Source organism: Erythrolamprus reginae, chromosome 1 (assembly GCF_031021105.1).
Source record: "Erythrolamprus reginae isolate rEryReg1 chromosome 1, rEryReg1.hap1, whole genome shotgun sequence".
Taxonomy (NCBI): Eukaryota; Metazoa; Chordata; class Lepidosauria; order Squamata; family Dipsadidae; genus Erythrolamprus; species Erythrolamprus reginae.
In genome coordinates, this window is record NC_091950.1 from 186,024,328 (window position 1) to 186,048,515 (window position 24,188).

Sequence of the window (24,188 nt, forward strand, 5' to 3'; positions counted from 1 at the left end):
TTATTATCATTATTATCATTATTATCATTATTATCATTATTATCATTATTATCATTATTATCATTATTATCATTATTATCATTATTATCATTATTATCATTATTATCATTATTATTATCATTATTATCATTATTATCATTATTATTGGGGGGACATAGCTGCCATCCAGAACTCAAGGAGCTGTTACAGAAAAGAGGGATTGACTTATTCTCTAGGGTGCCAGAGAGCAGGACAAGTAATAATGGATGGAGGCTTGGTCAAAGAGAAAGAGAACCTAGAAGTAAGGATACATATTCTGACAGTGAAAACAATAAACGATGGAAAAGTTTGCCTCCTGAGATTGTAGGTGCTCCATCACTGGAGTTTTAAAAAAATAGACTGGACAACTATTTGACTGGGACAGAGGTGGGTTCCACTTACCTTCACCACTGGTTCACATCACAACATTTCACGCACGCGCATCCCCTCATGCAATTCTGCTTCCAAGCATTCTCAGTAGCTATAATCAGCCCAAACAGAGCTGAGGAGCTGATCAGCTGTGCTTTGGGCAATGGAATAAAGGTAAGTATAAACCCAGGGGAGGGCAGGAGGGCCCTCTTTCAAGCAGCAGCAGAGGAAAAACCTCCAAATAGTAAGAAAAAATTGCAAACCAATCCAGAAAAAAAGATGGTGGCACCCACGAACTGGTACCGACCAAATCGGATCTATGACGCCATCATGACATTACTAGTGGGTCGCTACCGGTTCGGGCTGGACTGGACTGGAATGTATAAGGCTCCTGACTTGAGCAAGGGATTGGACTCTAAGACTGCCAAGGTCTCTTCCAGTCCTATAATTCTATGACTGAAACTAACCCCAGGCAATCAGTAAAACTAGTGAAACACAATGCTCCCAAATGCTGGGATTAGTCTAGGAGTGGCTTGGCAGGTACTATCACAACCATTTCTTCTAGTTACCACACAATCATGAACTTAACATACTGAGCAATAAATGCTGCACTACTTGATTCTAAAATAGCACTTTATTAGGTCTCCAGAAATTAGATCTCCAGAAAGGCATATTGTTCTAAGAAATACACAGTGTAGGTTTTGTTCTCAATTTTAACAACTGTTCTGTCGGGCTCTCTGGTAGAATCCTCCCAAAAATTCACAGGTACAAATTTCAGACACACACACGTTTGAAAATTCAAAACAATGTTCTTTATAATGAAAATTCACTTAAACTAAGCCCTCTTTTGGTATAGCAAAGAGCACTCATCTCCAAACAAACTGGTAATTTATACAAGTCCCTTATCAGTCCTGTGATACTTAGCTTGCAGCTGTGAGGCAATTCAAAGTCCTTCTTTCACAACGTGAAACACACCTTGCTCTGGTTTAGTTTCAAAGCAGGGAAAAATCAGCATACAAAAAGTCAAAGTCAGTAAAGCAGTCATGAAACACACCAAACGATCAGATAATCCTCCACAATGGCCAAACCCACAGGCTGCTATTTATAGCAGCCTCACTAATTACCACAGCCCCACCCAACCACAGGTGGCCTCATTTTCTTTGATAATAATCTCTCAGTTGTTGTTGCCTATGCATTGCTCTCCTCATGCGTGGCTGTATCATTAACTCTTGTTCTGAATCCAAGGAGGAGCTAGATAATTGATCTCCTTCTGAGCTGTCTGCCACACTCTCCTCCTCCCTGTCACTCATGTCTTCTTGGTCAGAGGAGCCTTCATCATCAGATTCCACCAGGGGTAAAACAGGCCTGCAGCATGTGGATGTCTCCCCCAGTCCTTGGGGCAGGAGCTCCCCCAGTCCTTGGGGCAGGAGCTGGGCCAGAGCTAACCACAACAACAACTAATCATGTATAATAATTTTTAATAAGGAACCAGGAAATAGTTGTTTAAGATGGGGATCACCAATCTTTCGGATATCAGGGACCACTAAATTAATAATTTTAAATCCCAGGGACCACTAATATGATTTTTTAAAGGTAAATAGTATTTAGTGCAATATAAAAATGCAAATAATTTTACTGGGGACCACCAAACTTTTCTCATGGACCACCAGTGGTCCATGAGAAGTTAATTTTCTTAAAATAAGTTGAATTTCAAATTTATATGATAACTTTGAAAACTATTTTTGTCAGTTCAGATTATGCCATGATTTTACAGTGTTTTCCATTAGGGCACATGTTTTGAGTTTGCATTCCTTTATTCTTCAGACTCTTTTAGCTTTTCTATCTGAATAGTTTCACAGCTGTTTGAAGACAAAACTCCTGGTACTGTACATGGTTAATTACAGAAGAGATTTACTTACCAGCCAAGTTAAGTCTGCTTAAGCCACTATATTCTATGTGTTTCTGCATTCCTTTCTATAAATACTTCAACTACTACAACTGTATCTTGCTTCCCTTCACAACATTTCTAAAAACATTATTCTTTTCTCTCACATGACAAGCTTCTAAGCTGGTTGGGGCAAGCAACAATAAAGTCAACCTATAAGCTTAATAACTTATCAAGGATTTTGATTCAAGAGTTCTGACATTTTCACAATTAAAATGCCTCTTGTCAGGCAGAAAAAAGCCTCTGAACCACATTTGAATGTTGAATGAAAAGGTACTTGAAAACATTTTTTATCAGATACATCTATATGATCTGGGGACAGGCCTCTAGACAAGCCCCAACTCAAGGAAATTAGAAAACTATTCTCTTTAGCTGGATTCACCTGTACAGAAGAATATGGTTAAAGATAGTAATTATTTCAGCAAAATATTTTCTTTTAAAAAATTAGGTATTGTACATGTTGGAATTTCAATTTATTTGGTAAGGTGTGTAAAATTACCATAAAGCAGTTTGCATCAGGCTCACATCTTCCAGATGTGATGCTTTGTAATTTATTCAGTCCTGTCTTCTATTTGGAGAACACTCACATCATTAGAACAAATGCGCAACACACCCTCCACATGGGCCCCATCCCTACACAGCAGCTCTTGTGCCGATGTCTGCACCGCTTGTTTGGAGCTGGTCTGGAAAGGAAAAAAACACAATCACCCCACTCAAGCCCCTCCGAAGGGGTTTCCCTACGTAGCCCCCCTGCTGAACTATAGTCCCCAGGGCTGTGGCGATTGTGACCTTCCTTTGGCCATTGTTTCCCTCTTTCCCTGCCAGAGGCTTTTTTCCTCCTTTCCAGACCAATTCCAAGCAAGCAGTGCACAAACTTCAGCAGCTCTTGCTACACCCAGGTAGTGGACAGTGGCCCTGGGTAGCAGCGTCTTGTTGATCTTGGTGGGGCGGGGGGATGCAGAGGCTATAACAGCATGCAGGTAGATGGGAAGGGCTTTTTATGCCCCCAGCTTGTTTGTGCAGGAAAGAGCTGGCGCTTGGAAGAGATCAGAGGGTGGGCACCACAGACGTTCCCACCACCACCAAGACCCTCCCCCTGCCATGGTAAGGCACACCCCAAGGTTTGACAGCGAGGCTGGTAAGAAGGAAGAGGAGGAGGTTTGGCACAAATAGCCTCCAACATGTATCCTGGGCAGCATAGCCTCAGGGCATTTCCTGAGCACGGCAGGCAAGCAGGCAGGCAGGCACAGGGGTGCAACTGGCTGGAATTATTTGCTCGTCATGTTTTGCTTCCAAGTTGGTGCAGGAGGCTTTCCAAACCCAAAACGGGGGGGGGGGGGGTCATGTGCGCATGCATGATTATGATTATTATTATTTATTAGATTTGTATGCCGCCCCTCTCCACAGACTCGGGGCGGCTCACAGCAATGATAAAAACAATATACAGTAACAAATCTAATACAGTATTAGTCTGGAGGACAGAAGGAAAAGGGGGGACATGATCGAAATATTTAAATATGTTAAAGGGTTAAATAAGGTTCAGGAGGGAAGTGTTTTTAATAGGAAAGTGAACACAAGAACAAGGAGACACAATCTGAAGTTGGAGGAAAGATCAAAAGCAACATGGGAAAATATTATTTTACTGAAAGAGTAGTAGATCCTTGGAACAAACTTCCAGCAGACATGGTTGGTAAATCCACAGTAACTGAATTTAAACATGCCTGGGATAAACATATATCCATTGTAAGATAAAATACAGGAAATAGTATAAGGGCAGACTAGATGGACCATGAGGTGTTTTTCTGCCGTCAGTCTTCTATGTTTCTATGTTTCTATTAAAGTTTAAAATAACAATTTTACATTAAAAAGCCTAAAAACCCCAGTATATAAAAAAGCATACACACAAACATATCATACAGACAGCTACATAGGCAAGGGGGGATGTCTCAGTTCCCCCAAGCCTGATGGCAGAGGTGGGTTTTAAGAAGTTTATGAAAGGCAAGAAGGGTGTTGTGTGTGCATGCATGGGGGAGGGGGTCATGGCACATGAATGGGGGGCGGGGTGCATTGCATTATGGGTATGGGCACATGTAACCTCCACCATGCTCCTCACGCTTTTGACACATGATGGCAAAAAGATTCGCCATCACTGCTCTAGATTATGATTTTTCACAATGCACTGATGCAGTGACAGATTCGGGCAAAAACAAAAGTTCATTCAGACATTGTCAATTTTCTTCCATTAGATATTTGTCTCTAATCCTAACCTGTTTATGACAGAGGTCTTCAAACTTCGCAACTTTAAGACTTGTGGAGTTCAACTCCCAGAAGTTCTCGGAGAGGGGCAGCATATAAATCCAATAAATAAATAAATGTGTAACTAACTTAACAACTGTAATGTTTAATTTAACTGAGGCGAGAAAGGTCGTAAAATGGGGCAAAATTCACTTAGCAACAGTCTTAGCAATGGAAAATTTGGGCTCAATTGTGGTCATAAGTCAAGAACTATCTATAAGCTAGACAGAAATTGCACTGTTGCTATTAGAGTACCAAATACTATATATCCTCTTTTTTCAATAGTATCCAATAATTTATCTTTAAAACTTTTTGAACTACCCAATAGCTGAGCTCATTTAATGGCAAGCTGTCTGTAACTAAAACTAAAGGTTCACACCAGGCAATGGCACTGTTAAGCATTAGGATTCACTCCACAAGACAATAGGTCAGTTGGAAAAGGAACAGCTGAAGAATTGGTCCTTTTATTGAAATCCCGTGGTCTCTATAATTGCTAATTATAGTTACACTCAAGGCTTATAATCACTTCCACTACATTTAAATATGATTATAATTTATTTTTAAAACAATTTGGGGATACAATTAAGAGCAAAGGCTCTGCTTTTAGAATGCCTCACAATTGTATCCTTTGCAAAACTACAGAAGATATTTGGAGAACAATGGATTTGTCTGTCATTTAAACTGCCATCAGTTTAAAACCAATCTCAGCATCAAAATATAGATGGGGACTTACTATGTCTTTAGACATTTATTCAGAGGAAATTGCTACTCCAAACACTGCCTCTTTTTGTGATTACACAATTTTTCCAATAACCTCCTTCAGCGACAGAGGCGTGGGAATCTTGCGCTACGGTAAAACCGTTTCAAGAGAACAAATTTACCAGTTAAAATACTATAACCAACACATTTTTTGAAAAACAAAGTGGACAGTAGTTTAGAATAGCCTAGGGTTAATATGAGCAGACAGACACAATTCTTGGAAAAGACACATATTGCTGAATTATGACTTTAAAAGATAACGCTGACTCGCTTGATCTGACAGGTCAACGGGTCCCCCTTTTTCTATATGCACAATGTTATTATAGTAGCTATGGCAGCTACTAGAGAACAGCAGTAAAACGTGGAGCAATACTAAACTCTAATATTTCTTTCTCAACATTTTATCTGAAAAGAATGAAGGGAATCAACACCTTTCTTAAAAATTATTCAGTACATTCATTCAGGGTTTTCTAGTTTCTGTCAGTGCAGGCCTCTTAAAGCAGCCGCTCTAAAAGCTTATTAAGGAGATAGGTATGCACTAATTCAAACTTACAACAGATAAAGTGAGTATACTCATTGTACCAGTTCACGATTCCTTAAGGAGGTATGTATTTTTCCAGGCTCCCAAGACAGCTGCAGAATTCTAGGAAAATACCTATTTGAATCAAGGAAGTAAAATACTAGCTTATATGCACACAAAACTATTCAAACTCTTTCCTATTCCCATACCCAGAACTGGGAATAACCTGGCATGTCACATGAATTAATTTTGCAGGCTACGTATGCAGTCATTATTCTTAATAATCTTTTTCTTAATTTCTATCCTTAACTTGATGTGTTTCCTACATATAAAATTATTCTATACAGATCAAACAATTGATCCACATATACTTCCGTTTCATTCAAAATACATCTGTGGTTAACTATGATATGGTAAAATAGAATATGTTTTAAATAAACCAATAATCTAATGAGCAACAAAGGTCATCTGTCTTGCAATTGGCTTTTCTTGCATAATCCAATCTCTTATCAAATATTTGTTCCTTCAGCATTCCCAGTCAAGATAGACATATAAATTACACAGAAAAGAAAGAGGCATCAATTTGTGTAAATTTAAATTCAAAGCAATGGCAGCAACTTAAATTCACTAAATAATACCTTACATATGTCTTGTTTGTCCGGGCTATGCACTGTTTCTGAATATAGAGGGATTTATTTATTTATTTATTTATTATTATTATTATTATTATTATTATTATTATTATTATTATTATTATTATTTATTAGATTTGTATGCCGCCCCTCTCCGCAGACTTGGCGTGGCTCACAACAGAGTTAAAACAATATGTAATAACAAATCTAATATTAAGTCTAAAATAACAATTTTACATTAAAAGCCTAAAAACCCCATTATATAAGAAACATACACACAAGTATACCATACATAAAACTGCATAGGCAAGGGGAGATGTCTCAGTTCCCCCATGCCTGACCACAGAGGTGGGTTTTAAGAAGTTTACGAAAGGCAAGGAGGGTGGGGGCAGTCCTAATCCCTGGGGGGAGTTGGTTCCAGAGGGTCGGGGCCGCCACAGAGAAGGCTCTTCCCCTGAGTCCCGCCAGCCAACATTGTTTAGTCGATGGGACCCGGAGAAGGCAACTCTGTGGGACCTAACCAGCTGCTGGGATTCGTGCGGCAGAAGGCGGTCTCGTAGATATTCTGGTCCGGTGCCATGAAGGGCTTTATAGGTAATGACCAACACTTTGAATTGTGACCGGAAACTGATCGGCAACCAATGTTGACTGCGGAGTGTTGGTGTAACATGGACATACCTAGGGAAGCCCATGATTGCTCTCGCAACTGCATTCTGCACTATCTGGAGTTTCCGAACACTCTTCAAAGGTAGCCCCATGTAGAGAGCATTGCAGTAGTCAAACCTCGAGGTGATGAGGGCATGAGTGACTGTGAGCAGTGACTCCCAGTCCAAGTAGGGCCGCAGCTGGTGCACCAGGCGAACCTGGGCAAACGCCCCCCTCGCCACAGCTGAAAGATGTTTCTCTAATGTGAGCTGTGGATCGAGGAGGACGTCCAAGTTGCGGACGCTCTCCTTCCCCTGGAATGGCTAGCTCCGTGGCTCCCATCATATCTGCCTCTCCCCAGCAAGACCGGGATATTCTGACCCTCTGTCATCCCAGGGATAGGTGCCCCCTCCCCTCCTGCCTCTCCAGCATCAGATGTGCCAAGAATTTCATTCATACCATATCCATTCACCTCATACATACTATAGTCCCACCCACCTACCCCATCCCATCCACCACCACCCTCCCATCCACCCCCATTCATTCCACTCCATTCATTCCAATAGTTAAAAACATCCATCACTAAAAACCCCAATAATTAATTTAAAAATATAGATTAATTAAAACACTAGTTGCTAATTAATTTATTTATTTAATCGAATTTATAAGCCTACAGCATCTACTTGGTACTTTTTAAAGCAGTGGCACCTTTTTCCTGGATTCATAAAGTATCTACTTTAAAAAGTTGTGGGTGGGTACTATATTTACAGTTTTGTATTATCTTCAGTACTTTGTTTAAAACAGAATCCAAATTATCGTGCAGTCCTAATATTTGCACTAAAAGCTAGGCAAGTTATTTTACAGGGCTCTGAACACTCCTCCAGGTCTAGTCAATGAAGCAGAAAGCACTCCCACAACTTTCCAATGCTTTGAAATCCCATCAAATGATTTATACAGGCCTAATTCATACTTTCTTCTATATGGCGATCAGGGCGGTCTTACATATGGTTCACAGGTGGTCTATTTTCCTAGTACAGTACTTAGAGGGCCAAGACTGCCTTTCCCAGATTGCAGCTTTAGCTTCCTTGAACAATGTTAACACACCTTCAGGTCATTCAAGTATCACTGGCTCTGATCCTGGAACCATATCACATGCTTTCTATATTAATATCATATTGAACATAATCATTATTGTTAAAAAAACAGGCAGCATTTAGAGTCTAATTCTCCTTTTTCCATTAGTTTGTAACAAAACATGGGCAATAAGCAAGAAGTTGATTCATTTCCCACCTCTTGTTTTAGCTTTTTTTTGCAAGCATTACTAATATTTTCTCGCAATTCTTCAATAATCTAGACTACTGAAAAGAGTTCTACATAATGAGACTTTTAAAATAAGTTTTACGTCCAACAGATTTTCTACTTATTAATATGAACAGGTTCTGGCCTGCTGATTAAAAAATTAATTCATACCACAATCTACAGGAAAATGCAGTCATTTAATTTTGTGTGTGTGTGTTATTACCAACAACACTTCCCCTTACCATCATACAAGAGACTAGTAAGATTATTTGCAGAACAGGGTACTCTCTCACACTTGCCTTTCTTGTGTATGTAGAGGAGAAACTTCTTGGATTGACCACCCTCTTAAAATCTCAGGCTTGGAATTATATGCACCAGAAACAATACCTATTTGTTTCAGAGTATTTTCAGACTGACAGGCTGTCATGTGCTGAACTACCTGTTCTTTATTTTGTGTACACAACATAAAGTACACTTGGTGCAACTGTTAACTCTACTGTATATAATCTGTGAGAATGTAAACGAAAGAAAACATGGAACTTCCCCAGTATGTCCCAACCACATTTCACATTTCTGCAACATCTCTTTAACCTCAAAATCCAGAGCCAATAAGTTACTGGTATATTCCAATCCTATACAATAGAAACTAGCCCCCGCCCCAAACACACACACTCAGTTTCCATTTCTTTGAAGGATTTTTCAGCACCTGTCACTGCATGAAGAGGTTCAAGGAAAGATAATTAATTTCTTATTGGATTTGGAAGTACTTAAAAGTAGCAAAAGTTTCTACTGCTTTCAAAAACCTACCATAAAGGCAAGGTTCCATCCTTTTGCTTCTCAGTGCAGAAATCCCTAATAGATTCCAATAGATTTCAAAAGCAGCTCTTGGTAGCAGAAATAGCCAGTGAGGATCCTCAGAGTGGTCACTGCTCCTATAAGGTTTCTGTACTGCTGTCAGCTATACAATTTAAAGTTTCTGCACACAGCTATCAAGCAATTTAACCAGGAATATAACTCTGAGTAAACAGGTACAGTATTTTGCTTATGGCATTTGTACAAGCAACAAGCAAGCACTCGCCCTCTAAATAAGTCAGACATTCCTAATATTAAAACTTGATAGGTGTTCTTAACAAGAAATTCACAATGATAGCATCACACATACATTCCAAAAATACTTAAGACATTTTCACAATCATGTGCTTTGTAGTTCTTGTCTTCTTAACTGATGGGAGACTGAAACCCAATAAATATATCCGCAATAAAAAAGAATAGTATGTCCGAGTACTGAAAAGCTCTGCCAAATGGAAAAATGCAAAGAAAAAAATACTGGACTTCATGCTAAGAAGTAATCATTTACACTGTTCAAAAAAATTAAAAAGAACACTTAAACAACACAATATAACTCCAAGTAAATCAAACTGTCCACTTAAGGAAGCAATACTGATTGGCAATCAATTTCACATGCTGTTGTGCACATTCAACTTTGTACAGAACAAAGTATTCAATGAGAATATTTCATTCATTCAGATCTAAGATGTGTTATTTGAGTGGTCCCTTTATTTTTTTGAGCAGTATATATGTACTATTCACAAAATATATATTATTTTTTTAGTTAAATTATCGCTAAGCAATTTATAATAGTTGCATCACAATATTATCCTAAGATATTTGCCTACACTACCCTACCTACTTTCTAGATGTTTCACTATTGTCTCCCCCCTCCCACCCCAAGATTTAAGGGCATGAGAAATAGTTTTGATGAAATTTGCATGATATGATAACTTCTCTCTGAAATGTTTGGGTTTTAATTCCCCAATGAATCAAAAGGAATGTTTCATGCTTCCTTGTTACACCCACATTTGTTTTAGCATTCCATAGTTCTCCCAAAAAACTAACCAAGGAAGATAAACCACAGAAATCTAATACATAATAATAATAGTGCAGGGCTTTGCACTAAATTATCTATATAGTAAGCCAAAAATACTTTTAAGATTTTAATTAGCCCACCTGTTTCCTCCATTACCATGCAAATACATTTTCTGATTTAGAGACTGCAAGAGAGATTTCCCAGTCCTTGCACAACATCACATTAAATCCACATCACTACTAAAGTCTGTTTCCAATATGCATAAGGAAGGAGCAGGCACTATCTTTCAACACTTAGAAGTCCAACAATAAGCTTTTTTTTGTTTAATCAAGTCAAGTTGACTTGCCCTTTTGGGAGCTAAGGTGTATTGTTTTACCCAAGCCAACAGGAATGCTTTGTAAGGAAGGTGAATTACTATTCCACCAGCACAGCATACCATACTCACATTCCTCTCCCCCGAGGGGTTGCTAACTTATCTTTGCTTTCAAGCTGAGCTTTTTCTCCTTTTCCCCAATCTTTTAAATAAATAATAATTATTACTCAATTTCTTCCCATGTTTTCCACAACTCTCAGAAAACCAAACTTTAACTTTAGGAACTAAGTTTCGGGTCTTGGTGTCTTGTAAGTAAGGTGCACAATACAAACTCTCTGCATGTTTATCCAGCGTCTTTTTACTCGGAGGCTCTCTCCCGGTGAAGTTCAGCCAGGCTTGCCATTCCCAGTCAAACCAACGAGACCGTTCCTCGCCCTCCGGAGGGCAACTGGTCCCCGTCTTCATAAGACCCATCATCCCCAGAGCTCCCCTAAGTGAAGCACTGACCTCTCAGCCAGGTAAGTTGTTGAAGGGGGCCCTGAGAGGTGGAGTAACACTGAGCCACTCATACCACCACCACCCCGTTGAACTTTGCTAAACGGTCGCGTCTGGTTCCCTCGGCGACCAAAAAACCTCCCCAAACCAACCTACCTTTGGGCAAAGCAGGCAGGAGAGCGGGTGCTTACCTGGAGAGAGCCACGTCGCTCGGGGCCGCGCAGGTCTGACCGTCCATTTCTCTTTAAGGCGACAGGCAAGCTCCAGGTCGAAGTCCGGCGGAGGCGGGAATGCAAAAAACTACGCCTACTCCCTTTGCAAGGGAGCGAAGGAAACCACCTGGGTCGCTGCCTCCCCGCCTCACCTGCCTGCAGCCGCCGAAAGCTTAGGCTCTGTTGGCGGCGGCGGTGGTTTCCCGCCGCTTCGGCGTCCCTGAAGGGAGACTCCGCATTCTCCTCTTTTTTTTTCTTCTCCCCTCCTCCCTCAACGCTTCCTGAGGCGCTTCTTAGCCCCGGGTTGCCCAGCTGGCGCGGCCGCGCGCGCGCACGCCTCCTCACCCCCACCCCACCGCCCCCAAAGGGCTCTCCTCCTTCCCGGAGCTCAGCGGGAGCCGGGCACAAGGGATGGGAGGTTGCTTTTGGAAACCACACCTTGGAAAACTTCGCCGGGAAGGGGAGGCGGGGAAATCAGGCGACGGGGGGGGGGGGGGAGGAAAAATAATCCCGGCGACGCCGCGCCTCTCCCGGCTGCAAACGCCAGAGGGAAGCCGCGCTTTCCTTGCAGAGCTTTGGAGCGCTCGGCCCGCCTCTTCTTCTGAGGCGTCTGTGTGTGTGTGTGTGTTGGGGACGCGGGAGTAAAAGGCTCCCTGGCTTCTCCCCCCCCCCCACCTCCCCCGGTTGTTTCCCCGGCTGCTTCCCCCGCTTCCCTCTCCTCGGGCTGCCCTTCGCCTAGCCCAGCTCCGAAGCAGCTGTTTCCGCGAGAGGTTGGGAGCTGCGGCTGCCCGTTCCCGCCGCCGGAGGTTGGAGGGAGGAGCGCGCTAACCGGCCTGGGGAGAGAGACACACACAGAGAGAGAGAGAGACTTCAACAGGTGGGGAGGAGAAACGCGGATGGCTTCGGGCATCAGAAGAGGTTAAATCCTGTTGACGTTTCGCCCGGGCCTTTCTAAAATCCGCCCTTGGCGCCCAGGAATCCGTGGTTTTACCGCTTTGGCTCTTTGCTTGGGCTTGGGAAGAATAGAAATAGAATTTAGACTTATACACCGCTTCATAGTGCTTTTACAGCGCTGTCTGTGTGCTTTACAGATTCAGCATATTGCTCCCAACAATCTAGATCCTCATTTTATCCACCTCGGAAGGATGGAAGGCTGAGTCAACCTGGAGCCGGTGGTGAGATTTGAACTGCTGAACTACAGCTAGCAGTTAAGCAAGGCTTGTAATTTCAACGGCAGAATGGTTGCCCATGGGTCAAGAAATGTTACCTGCGTGAAGGTGCCACTGCACACTTTTTACTCTTTTTGGGATGTAGCCTCCCCTCCGCAAATGTGATGTTTTGGGTTTTGTTTTTGTTTGAGTTTTTTTTTTTTTTTTGCTGCGAATCCTTAGGATCCAGTCCACTTGACTGAGTTGGGGGGTATTTTGCTGGAGAGAAAGAAAGCCTAGAAAGAAGTAAACAAGTAACAGTTGGAAGGGACCTTGGAGGTCATCTAGTCCAACCCCCCTGCTCACTCGGGAGACCTGTATGAGGGAGTCAAACTGCCGAACTGCCAACCTTTCAGATTGACAAGTCTTAGCCGGTCAGAAGAAGGATTTTCCAAGTCCCTTTTCAAAGCGACTTTCCGATTCAGGGTTAAACTTTGCTTTTCTGTCCTGTACAATTTTAGTTTTTCAGAATTAGAAAAATCTGCAAGTACATCAGAACAGACTGTCTCTAGAAAAGCAGATGTAGCCTCTCCCCCTATCCTCCCCCTGCCTAGGGTGGCAATGGCGAGTCACTTTTAGAAAATTTTGCCAAGAACATTGCCCGGACTTGTCCACACAGTCGCCAGGAGTCAACACTGACTTGAAGGCATTTCCCCCCCCCCAAAAAAAAAGTAGGGATGGAGTGAAAACTGGTGATTATATTTCAATGGGCACACTAAATACCATGGGGGGAGGGAATCTCTTAAGCCTCTTAAAGATTTAGGGCCTTTCCCTTGCTACTCCTAATCATGGTACTAACATACCCTGGCCACATGGCTTTTTTTTTCTCATGGCCTCTTGACATTGCTGTCAGCTCATCCCCAGCCCTTGAGACAAGCTTAAGTCAGTCATTATCTGTATTTATGCTAAAGTAGTGCTTGGGAACTTACTCTGACCCCCAGAGAGTCCAAAGTCTATGAAGTGCTGGCTCCTGTTTTCCATACTGCCCTGACAAAAACCACCTATGAGAGAGGCAGAATAGGGATCACAGATTTCCTGTTTCCTGCCAAGTGAAAGGTGGATAAAAAGTGTTTCATTTCAGTGGAGGGGGAGCTGTCTGGAAATAGCCCTGTTGACTTCACTATTTCCTTAAACACAACAGGGTTTGTTAAGCCAGCATTTGCAATGACAAAATATCATAAAATAGTCATCAAATTGTAACTTATGTACAGGCAGTCCTTGACTTAAGACAGTTCGTTAGTCACCATTCAAAGTTAAAATGGTAGGGAAAATTGAGACTCATTACCATTTTTCACACTTGCAACCGTTGCAGCATCCCCATAGTTGCATACTTGACATTCTCATGTTTGACAACTGACAACTGAGTTGCAGTGTCCTAGAATCCTAGAATCGCGTGTTCCTCTTTTGTGACCTCCTCTCAAGCCGAGTCAATAGGAAAATCAAATTCATGTAACAACCATGTTACTAATTTAACAACTGCAGTGATTCACTTAACAAATGCATTCGGAAAGGTTGTAAAATGGGGTAAAAGTCACTTAACAAATTTCTCACTTAACGACATAAATTTAGGGCTCAATTGTGGTCATAACTTGAGGACTACTTGTATACACATTTTTTTTAAAAAAAACTGAAAATATTAAAATGCACAGAAGCCTTACTTGTGCATTTTAATATTTTCAGTTATCTAGTATTGGCATAGACCAGTCCCAAGAACTTCTGAAGGCCACTGAATCAGGCTTACAGTTAGTAAATTTTTCAAAAGTATTTGGTGCATCTTACAAGTCATTTTTTAATTATAGGTTATCAAGTCTAACTTAATTATACACATACAACATTTTGCCACAGGGTTGCATTTTATTAAACAAATGAACATGGTTAAAATGATGTTGGATCAGCTTTGCATTTAGTCAGCTGGTGTATGATTTAACAGGACGAGTATCTTATAAGTCAAAATGGTTAATTCTCTGGATGTTGCATAACGCCTTTTAAAAAATTAAAACTCAACCTAATCTCATTTTAAAAGTTCAGTGCATTACTTTTAGAATAAACAAGTCTTTGTTCAAATTATATTTACAGTATGAATTACATAATAAAAGGAAACTGGCAAATAATTATTTTTATTACGCTTGTTGGTATTTCAGCTTGTTCTTTGGTAACAGGCATCTGCACACAGTGGAATTTTCCACGAGGCTGGATAAATCCCTGCATTGTTAAGTGTTCCTTCTTTAAATTGGTGGGGGCGAGGTGGGAGGTTTTCTAGTGTTCCCAACTAAGACATCACTCACCTCCACCGCCACCTTAAATTGGCACTGACCCTGCTGGCTTTAGGAAAGTAGCAATAGCAATAGCATTTTGACTTCATAGCACTCTGAGCGATTTACAAATGTCAGCATCTTGCCCCCAACAATCTGGGTTCTCGTTTTATGGACCTTGGAAGGATGGAGTCAACCTTGAGCCAGTCAGGATCGAACTCCTGGCAGTGGGTAGAGTCAGCCTGCAATATTGCATCCTAACCATGCACAGCTCCTAAATGCCCGAAGGACATGGCTTTGTGACCATACTTCAGCGATCCCCAAACTACGGCCCGTGGGCCGCATGCGGCCCGCTGAGGCCATTTATCCGGTCCGCGGATGAGTGACAGGAGCACAGGTACAGTACATACTTTTATTTTAATTAAATTCTCTCCTTAATGTTCCTTCAAAAGTACAACACCAATTATATTTCTAACTTATTAATCATTATGCCAAAGTGCTTCCTTCTTTCTTTATACATTTTTCTATAAACCAAGAAAACCTTGTATAGCCAATCAGATGTTAACAAAAGAAAATTAAAAACAAAACATAAACATATGAATTTCAGATCCCCCCCCCCTCTAAATAGTATGTTCCCATTTTGTTTTGTTTTTTTAAATAAGGTATGTGCAGTATGCATAAGGATTTGTTCATAGTTTTTTTTTAATAGTCCGGCCCTACAACAGTTCGAGGGACAATGAACTGGCCCCCTGTGTAAAAAGTTTGGGGACCCCTGCCATACTTAGTGGTCTACCAGTGTTGGGGAGCTTAATGCAAGGATGGACTTAATTTCCTTTTAGGAAATTAAGGAGATACTGATTTAAAATACTTTTGCATTGTATCATATACTGTATCTTTTCTTTGTCCCAATTTTAATTTTAAAAAAGTGCTTGAAGGACAATGCTAATTAATTTGTTATGACACCTTTATCCCATGATCTCTATCACAGTAGTAAAGCAGCAGAATTTTAGAAGAACAGAAACTCTTTGTTTTACCTATTGGTGCATTAGAAGTGCATCTGTCAGATTTGCATCTGAGAGCCATAGGTGTTTCAGGCTGGCTCAGAACTGGATTTGATGCCATCTGCTGAATCATTTATAAATTTCAGCTATGTGTGGTTCAGGCATAAAAAAAGATAAAATGCAGAGATTCCATTCAGGAATCTTTCAAAGTTATTTGGAAAGCTAACCATTTTACGTTTGTGAGTAGCTGATATACCAGGGGTGGGCAATTTAATTTTGCCATAGGGCCGCATGAGAAATTGGGATGGTTTTAGAGGGCCAGACTAATATAATTAACTCAGTTCTACCCAATACTGTATATTATTGGGTAGAACTGAGTTAATTATATTATAATTATAATTATAAATTATATTATATTATAAATATTATATATTATATGTTATATATATTATCATATCATATCTTGAACACCCGGTTCTTATCTAGAAAAGTTATATATTATATATTATCATTATATTATAATTATAAATTAAATTGCCCACCCCTGGTATATAGTATGCATATGCTGGTAACAGATGCTAAATGAAAAAAGCTGAAATCATTTGATCATTATCACTTCCCTATAATTCCAAATTATGAAACATTGTGATCCTGGAAAATTCCTTTATCCAATTTTAAGTTAATAATTCATTCAATCCATATAATGCTACCTGATTATTTCATTTTTTTAAAAAAAATCCTAAAGTTGTCTAGTTTTTTCCTACTTCTATTTTTATCTATCAAGGAACTTGTTTGCTTTCCATAAAAGGGGAGATATTCATATTTAATAGTTTTATATTTCCAGAGTAATATCATTTCTCCTTCTTTCCTTCCTTCCTTCCTTCCTTCCTTCCTCCTTCCTTTCCTCCATTCTCAGTCTTCCAATTCTCTCCCTGCTCCCCAACCTGATTTCCCCCCCACTAGGGGTGGGAGAGGCTCTGCCGCGAATTCCCAAAAATGGGTAAGTCAACTTACAGGAAAAGTGGATGGGGCGAGGCGAGAGCTCTGGTGTAGGCAGCGCCATCAGCCGAGCAACAGGCACCACGCGACTGCCGCTTGTGCAGGTGGCGAGCCCATCTGACTCCACTGCGCTGCTTTTGGAAGCGCCGCACAGCATTTTTTTTTTTTGCCAAAAGGGGTGGACTGACCTCCATGGGCCAGTCAGAGACAGAGGGCGGGCCGCATTCGGCCCCCGAGCCACATCTTGCCCAGGTCTGTGATATACTGTATATCCTTCAGCAAACAAGTTGGATTTTTGTGTTGTGGACAATATTATATAACAAACTATTTCGTGGTTTCTTTAGCCACACTTTAGCAATATTTCATGTGTCTTTAAGACAATATTATAGATATTTGAGTGGCATAAGAGCCGTGGTGGTGCAGTGGTTAGAATGCAGTATTGCAGACTAATTTTGCTGTCTGCCACAGGTTCAATTCTGACCAGCTCAAGATTGACTCAGCCTTCCATCCTTCTGAGGTCAGTAAAGTGAGAGCCCAAATTGTTAGGGGTAATATGCTGACCCTGTAAACTGCTTTGAGAGGGCTGTAAAGCACCATGAAGTGGTAAATAAGTCTAAGTGTTATTGCTATTGTTCAAAGTGAATGTAGGTTTGAAAGAAAAGGATGTTTTCCATATTAAATTTGTAGCAGATGCCATACTGCTAATTAAAAGAAAGCCTAACAGTACAGAGAGATAGCATTAGATTAGTTTAATATCCCATACAGTGATGAAATAAATAAATATAATGCAGTTTTCTGGGATATTCCTATGACAAAGGGATTAATTTTTCCTCCCAAGAAGTTGCATTTGCCTCCCAGTTCATTTTAATGAGCATACAACTTTAAGTACATGCCACAGAAAGTATTGTCATGAGTCAATAGCTTTAAAGGCACACTTTTTTATTTTAATCATTCACCCATTCTAATGTAGCTATTTAATTTGGCGTCAAAAATATTTCATGATGATTATGCATCTCTACTTATTACTTCATGCCTCTTACTCAAAATGATTCGCAAAGGAATGGTTGGTGGAAATTAGCAAGCCACACCAAAAATCCATTTCAAATTGCTATCCTGTAATTAATCCTGTTTAGTCAGTGGCAAAGCTCAGCGGGTAGGTAGTTGGTATTCTAAAGAGCAACTGAACCGAAAGTCCACAAGGACTGCTGCCTATTGTGCATTTTAGTCTTTAGAAAGTGAAATGGTCATTTCATGGAATCAAATTTTGTTGATACTATTGGAACCTTTGAGGTGCTATGCAAATGATCTAGCCATGGGATTTACCACCAAACTCATATATCCTTATGGAACTCTGTGCAAGGCAAATTAGTATGACACTGTGATCAAGATAGGCAGCTCTATTGAAGAGCATTTATCAGTCAGCTAATGCTCATAAATTAGCTGACTGATAAATGCTGAAGAAAAATTGAATGTATACTGCTGCTGTGTTAGCAGCATTTTAAACATAAACCTTTTTGAAAATTGCAGTTGTAGAAACAAAGTTATACTGAGCCACAAATCAAAACTCAAGTAGAAATAACGGCATTGCCTCTCTTGTATTCCTTGCTTGTAGGGGGGAAAAACTGGCAAAAAGATTACACAATGCCCAAGTCTATTAGGCAAAGACTAAAATTACACACGGTTTTGTACTTCTTATCTGATTATAATCAGATAAGTAGTCCTAGTCATATAACAAGCCTTCGTGTAGGAAGAGTTTCTGCCATATGGAAATTATTTCTTAAAACATGATTGCTCTGGTAATTAGTTGGCTTCCTCAGTGTTGTGCAGAGGAGTAACTTTCTCCTATGTTCACGTCAGCAAGGGTGGTGGGGAACGGGATCATGATTCGTGATCTAGATCGGGGTGAGGAAACATGGCCCTTTCATGACTTGTGGACTTCAACTCCCAGCATGGCTGGCTCAGGAATTCTGGGAGTTGAAGTCCACAAGTCATAAGAAGGCCATGGTTTCCCGACTCCTTGCTCTAGATGTTGTGCTTCAGTTTACATCATCTATTGCCCATGCTGGCTTTATCTTCCAAATTCTTTAGACCAGGGGTTCCCAGCCTTTTTTTGGCCATGCTCCACCTAAGGATCTCTAAAATCCTGATGGCCAACTCCCAATAGCTGGTTCACATTTATCTATCTATCTATCTATCTATCTATCTATCTATCTATCTATCTATCTATCTATCTATCTATCTATCTATTTGATTTTTATGCCGCCCTTCTCCTTAGACTCAGGGCGGCTTACAACATGTTAGGAATAGCACTTTTTAACAGAACCAGCATATTGCCCCCACAATCCGGGTCCTCATTTAACCCACCTCGGAAGGATGGAAGGCTGAGTCAACCTTGAGCCAGTGATGAGATTTGAACCGCTGACCTACAGATCTACAGTCAGCTTCAGTGGCCTGCAGTACAGGACGCTACCTGCTGCGCTCAATGTTGCTCAATGGTCTCAATGTAGTTTCTTCAGTTTTGAACTACTGTGTTGTATGAGCCCACCCATTTTTATTTCCACTTATTTTTCACCAGGGTTATTCATTAAAATCTTCCTGTTTGCAAATCATATTAGAGGATTATATTTTCTTACTCAGTAGTAAGATACATGATAGATTACAGATTGCTTCATTATCTAAAGATTGCATCTACCGTATAAGACACACCTTAGTTTTAGGGAGGAAAATTGGGGGGAATTCTACCTACCCGGTATTCCTCTGCCTAGCGTCCTTAGTCCTTGGTCAGCTAGTTAGGGCTTAAGCCTTAAAATAACCTTCAGAGAGAGTATCAATGAAAAAAGCCAGTAAGAGCCAGGAAGATGATTAGCGCCTTGTTAGGGATTAAAAAAAAGCTTCAAAAAAACTACATACAGAGTATAAGATACACCCAAATTTTCAGGCTCTTTTAGGGGGCAAAGGTGTGTTTTATACTCTGAAAAATGCTGTATTTTTTTCTTTGAAAAATGGAATAATTTGCTTTTTGTTACATTCTTTCCTTTTCCCAACCAGTGCTTTATGTGCTCTCTCTCATACACACAGTATACATGACAGGAAAATCTGTAAAAAAAGATGTAGTCTTATAGGCACTTATTTGAGAAGAGTTTTACTGAACTAGTGAAATAAGAATTATACTTTGGAATAGGATTATGCTAGACAATGTATCACAATGGAAATTAGCAAAAAAGGAGCAATTAAGAGACCATTCATCACGAATTCTTTAAACCTCAAATAATAGTGAGCAATAATACCTTATTCCTTCTTAAAGATGTAATAATCCAGAAGAGTATCACAATTTACATAGTGCTACAAATGTGTTTTTCTTCAGGTCTCACTTCATAAAATAAAATCATACATAAGCTCAGGAAAAACATCTCAGAGGAAATATAGATGATATAGACATTTAAATAAATAAACAGAATATGGTAATTCCCCAGAAAAGTTAAACTACCCAAAACTATGAAAGTAAATCCAACACAGAACTTTATTTGTTGAGATTCTTAATTGCAATCATACAAAATGGTTATCCCTAAAATAAATAAGTAAATAAATGCCAACATTATTTTTCTCTCCAAAACTATGCAGATGTCTTATTTTTTTAAGTAAAAGTATGACAGGTGTTTCTCCTACAGTGCTGGATCAGAAAGTCTTGCAATCATCCAATCGTCCAAAGCAGCTTATTCATGTTTGTAAATTTAATTTAAAATTTAGTGGTCATCAAATCTATAAAGGGTTAGGGTTAGGGCCAGTTTCTTTATATTTACCGGTAGTAATAAACAGCACTAATTTATTCACTCCCTCTGGCATCTGAATTTTCACTTTTAAATTTTTATTCCAATTCTTACATGAATAAGATAAAAATATTTTGCCATTCCAAGGGAAAGATATATTACACAGCCCACTACATCTTCCTCTATTTTACTATGATACAATAAAGGTGATCTTTAATGAAATAACGGGGGGAAATAAAAATTCCTGACAGTCCTTAGTGTTCTCTGAGCTTGGTTGTTTACTTGCAGATGTTTCATTATCCACTAGGTAACATCAGATTACTTAGTTGAATAATGAAATATCTCCAAGAAAATAACTAAGCTTAGGGAACACCAAGGGTTTCACGTCTTAGCTCTGAGCTATAGATATTCTACTATGTTGGAATATTTTCTTTATATCACTGCAATAACATCGCCAAAAAGGCTTAAAGAATTGTTAACTTAATCCTATGCAGTTTCTGCTCCAGCAATCTCACACTACTAACCAGAGCATACAAAACTTTCGACAAACCAATCCTTGAATACAGCTCATCTGTCTGGAACCCACACTGCATTTCGGACATAAATACTCTAGAAAATGTCCAGAGATACTTTACCAGAAGAGTCCTTCATTCCTCCACTCATAACCGAATACTCTATGAAACTAGACTTACAATCGTAGGTTTAGAAAGCCTAGAACTACGTCTCCTTAAACATGATCTAAGCATAGCCCATAAAATCATATGCTACAATGTCCTTTCTATCAACGACTACTTTATTTATTTATTTATTTATTTATTTATTTATTTATTTATTTATTTATTTATTTATTTATTTATTTATTTATTTATTTATTTATTACTTAGATTTGTATGCCGCCCCTTCAGCTTCAACCGCAACAAGATGGTTGCCCCTTCAGCTTCAACCACAACAAGACACAAGCACACAACAGATACAAACTTAATGTAAACTGCTCCAAACTCGACTGCAGGAAATACGACTTTAGTAACAGAGTAGTAGTGCATGGAACTCTCTACCAGACTCTGTAGTATTATCTCCTAACCCCCAAAACTTTACCCTTAGACTATCCACTGCTCACCTCTCCCGATTCCTAAGAGGTCAGTAAGGGGCGGGCATAAGTGCACCAGAGTGCCTTCTGTCCCCTGCTCTAATGTTTCTTTTTATTTTTTACTAGTAGCATATTATTATATCTTTACATACTTCCAATATGTACTTGACAAAACAAACAAACAAACAAATAAACTCATGGACATTTCTTGGCCACAGTACAGAGATGATTTGTTACTTCTTCTGGGATATTTCTAACATTCCAGTTTAGTCCTGGAATTCCCTGAAGATTCTACCCTTATCCAAGCAAAGAGAAGGGAATTAAGGTCCTACCACCTGCTGAATTAAGGTCCTGCCACCTGTTGAAACTTGAGAAAACAAATACCCTTGCTAATCTGGACATTATTCTTCCTGCTATTACATTGAATTATGTTTCTGTTATTAGATAATATGCAGTAATAAAGATAATTATTGAATTATTAACTAGTATACATGCAAGATGCTATTGGCAGCAATATGCTTTCTTACTGCTGTCTACATCTATTAAGCTTCCTAATAAACAGAAAGCAGCAGGTGAAGGTAAGCAGAATCACATCAGATACCTGTACAATTAGCACAGGGGCTCCCCAAGCAGTGCGCTCTCTCCATTTGTTTTTTTTTCTCTATATACCAATGACTGTATCTTTAACAATCCATCTGTTAAACTACTGAAATTCGCAGATTTCACAACAGTGATAGGTCTCATTCGAGATAATGATGAATCCACATACAAACGGAGGTTGAAAAACTAACCTTGTGGTGCGACCGGAATAATTTGGAACTGAACACACTCAAAACCATAAAAATGGTGCTAGACTTTAGGAGAAACCCGCCCAGACTTTCACCTCTTACAATTCTAGACAACATAGTATCAGTAGAGACCTTCACATTTCTAGGTTCTACCATATTGCAAGATATAAAATGGACACTTAACATTAAAAAGTCATCCAAAAAGCATAACAAAGAATGTTATTAGGAATTTGAACCCCAATTCTTCTGGATGCCACCAGGTTGATCTGGCAACTTCCCAGTCAAAGCATTTACTACATTCCCAGCTTTACCTTGCAAATTGTTAAAAATATAGGAAGAGGTTTTTTAGAATATCTTTTGGCAGGCAGAGAATATAAAGCTGCAATCCCAATTTTAGAAGTTGCCAAGTGACTTTGGTTTTCTCATTCCAATCATTACCACAATAAAATAGTTTAAATGGTTGCATTAGGACTGTCAGAATCCAGCCTTAAAAGCTCTCACCTTAGGAAGCCCTGATAGGTGATGCAGGGTCAGTAAGACGCAGCTGAAAAGTTTGTTTTTTCACTTGAACTTTTTCGAAGAGACAGAGAATATCCACTAAACAAACAAACACAAGTGGATTAATTCAACCGCCAACTGATTTCACAAGAATTGGTTACATAACAAATCAATGCTCAACATTTGGGTCAAAGGCCTTTCCCCCCTCCAAAATGAATTGGTCTTTTTTTTTTTGGCAGGGACAGCTATTTTAAAAAATTGGCTGCTGAAATAACTAGCGGACTTTGCATAATTAATGATGAGGAAATGAGAAAAAAATCAAATAATCTTAATGCAATATATAACAGCTGTAAAACCATAACCTATGCCAATCCTGCCCTTTGCTTATTTAATGAATGCATTGGCAGTGTTTTCCTCTCTGGGAATACAGGCATTCTCCCTGAAGTATATTCCAGTCATGGGAACAGAACATGCAGCTTTGTGTCCCTAGCAAATCTGTTCATAGCAAGCAGCTCTTCAAGAGGAATCAAGTATATTTTCAACTCAATGTTACTTTGATGGGAATCTTAAGACGATCAGCTGCTCTGGTCAAAAGCTATTTTATGGATCTACTTAGAGATTCAATATTTTTTCTTTCCTGACTTGAGGAGACTGGTGCATCAGTGCAGCATGTTGCTTAATGTTTTGCCTAACAACAGAATGCTAAAATGACCTTCTCCCATAGAGGAAAATCTTGGAATCTTGACCAAAGTTGACCAAATGTCTGAGACTGTGTTGTCCTCTTTTCCATCCACAATAACCAGGGGTGGGCAGCAGGCTGGACGGGGTGGAATACAGTTCCACCGGCGGAAATGAAGCTGCATGCTAAGCTCCAGCTGACTGGTGGCAGTCACTTCCTGGATTACCAGTCTCGACTCAGCTCTATATTTTTCACTTCCTGTTGCTGCTGCGCACATCTTGTTTTTTTCCCTCTTTCCTCCTTCCTGGCCTCGGACGAACTTCCTTCTCTCCTGCCCGGCTCCCCTCCAGCCTCATGTGGCCACCTCCTGAGGCCAGGAAGGAGGAAAGAGGAAAAAAGCGAGGAGCACACAGCAGCAGCAGCAGGGGAAAAAAGGAGAGTCGAGCCAAGTTGTGCCAAAGCAGTCTAGGCTGCGGTCTTTTCCCCCTGGCGAAGCCCTCACTCCGCCTGCAGCTGAGATGAAAAGGCATTGTGCAGCAA

The 24,188-nt window shown here is 40.0% G+C and overlaps 1 protein-coding gene across 14 annotated transcripts in view; it reads right to left on the reverse strand.

Moving 5' to 3' along the window:
• Window positions 1-23,055, reverse strand: part of COBLL1 (cordon-bleu WH2 repeat protein like 1) — a 144,206-nt gene extending 121,151 nt beyond the window's left edge. For 3 of the 14 annotated variants that reach the window (XM_070731690.1, XM_070731692.1, XM_070731679.1), the window contains exon 1: window positions 11,349-12,015. In XM_070731690.1, coding sequence (XP_070587791.1) covers window positions 11,349-11,395 — 47 coding nt within the window. In that variant the 5' untranslated portion in view covers window positions 11,396-12,015. Of the gene's footprint in view, window positions 1-10,994; window positions 11,268-11,348; window positions 12,016-22,972 lie in introns of those variants that run through there. The other 11 variants (XM_070731688.1, XM_070731687.1, XM_070731676.1 and 8 more) reach the window with 8 other exon arrangements.
• Window positions 23,056-24,188: the final 1,133 nt, after the last annotated feature.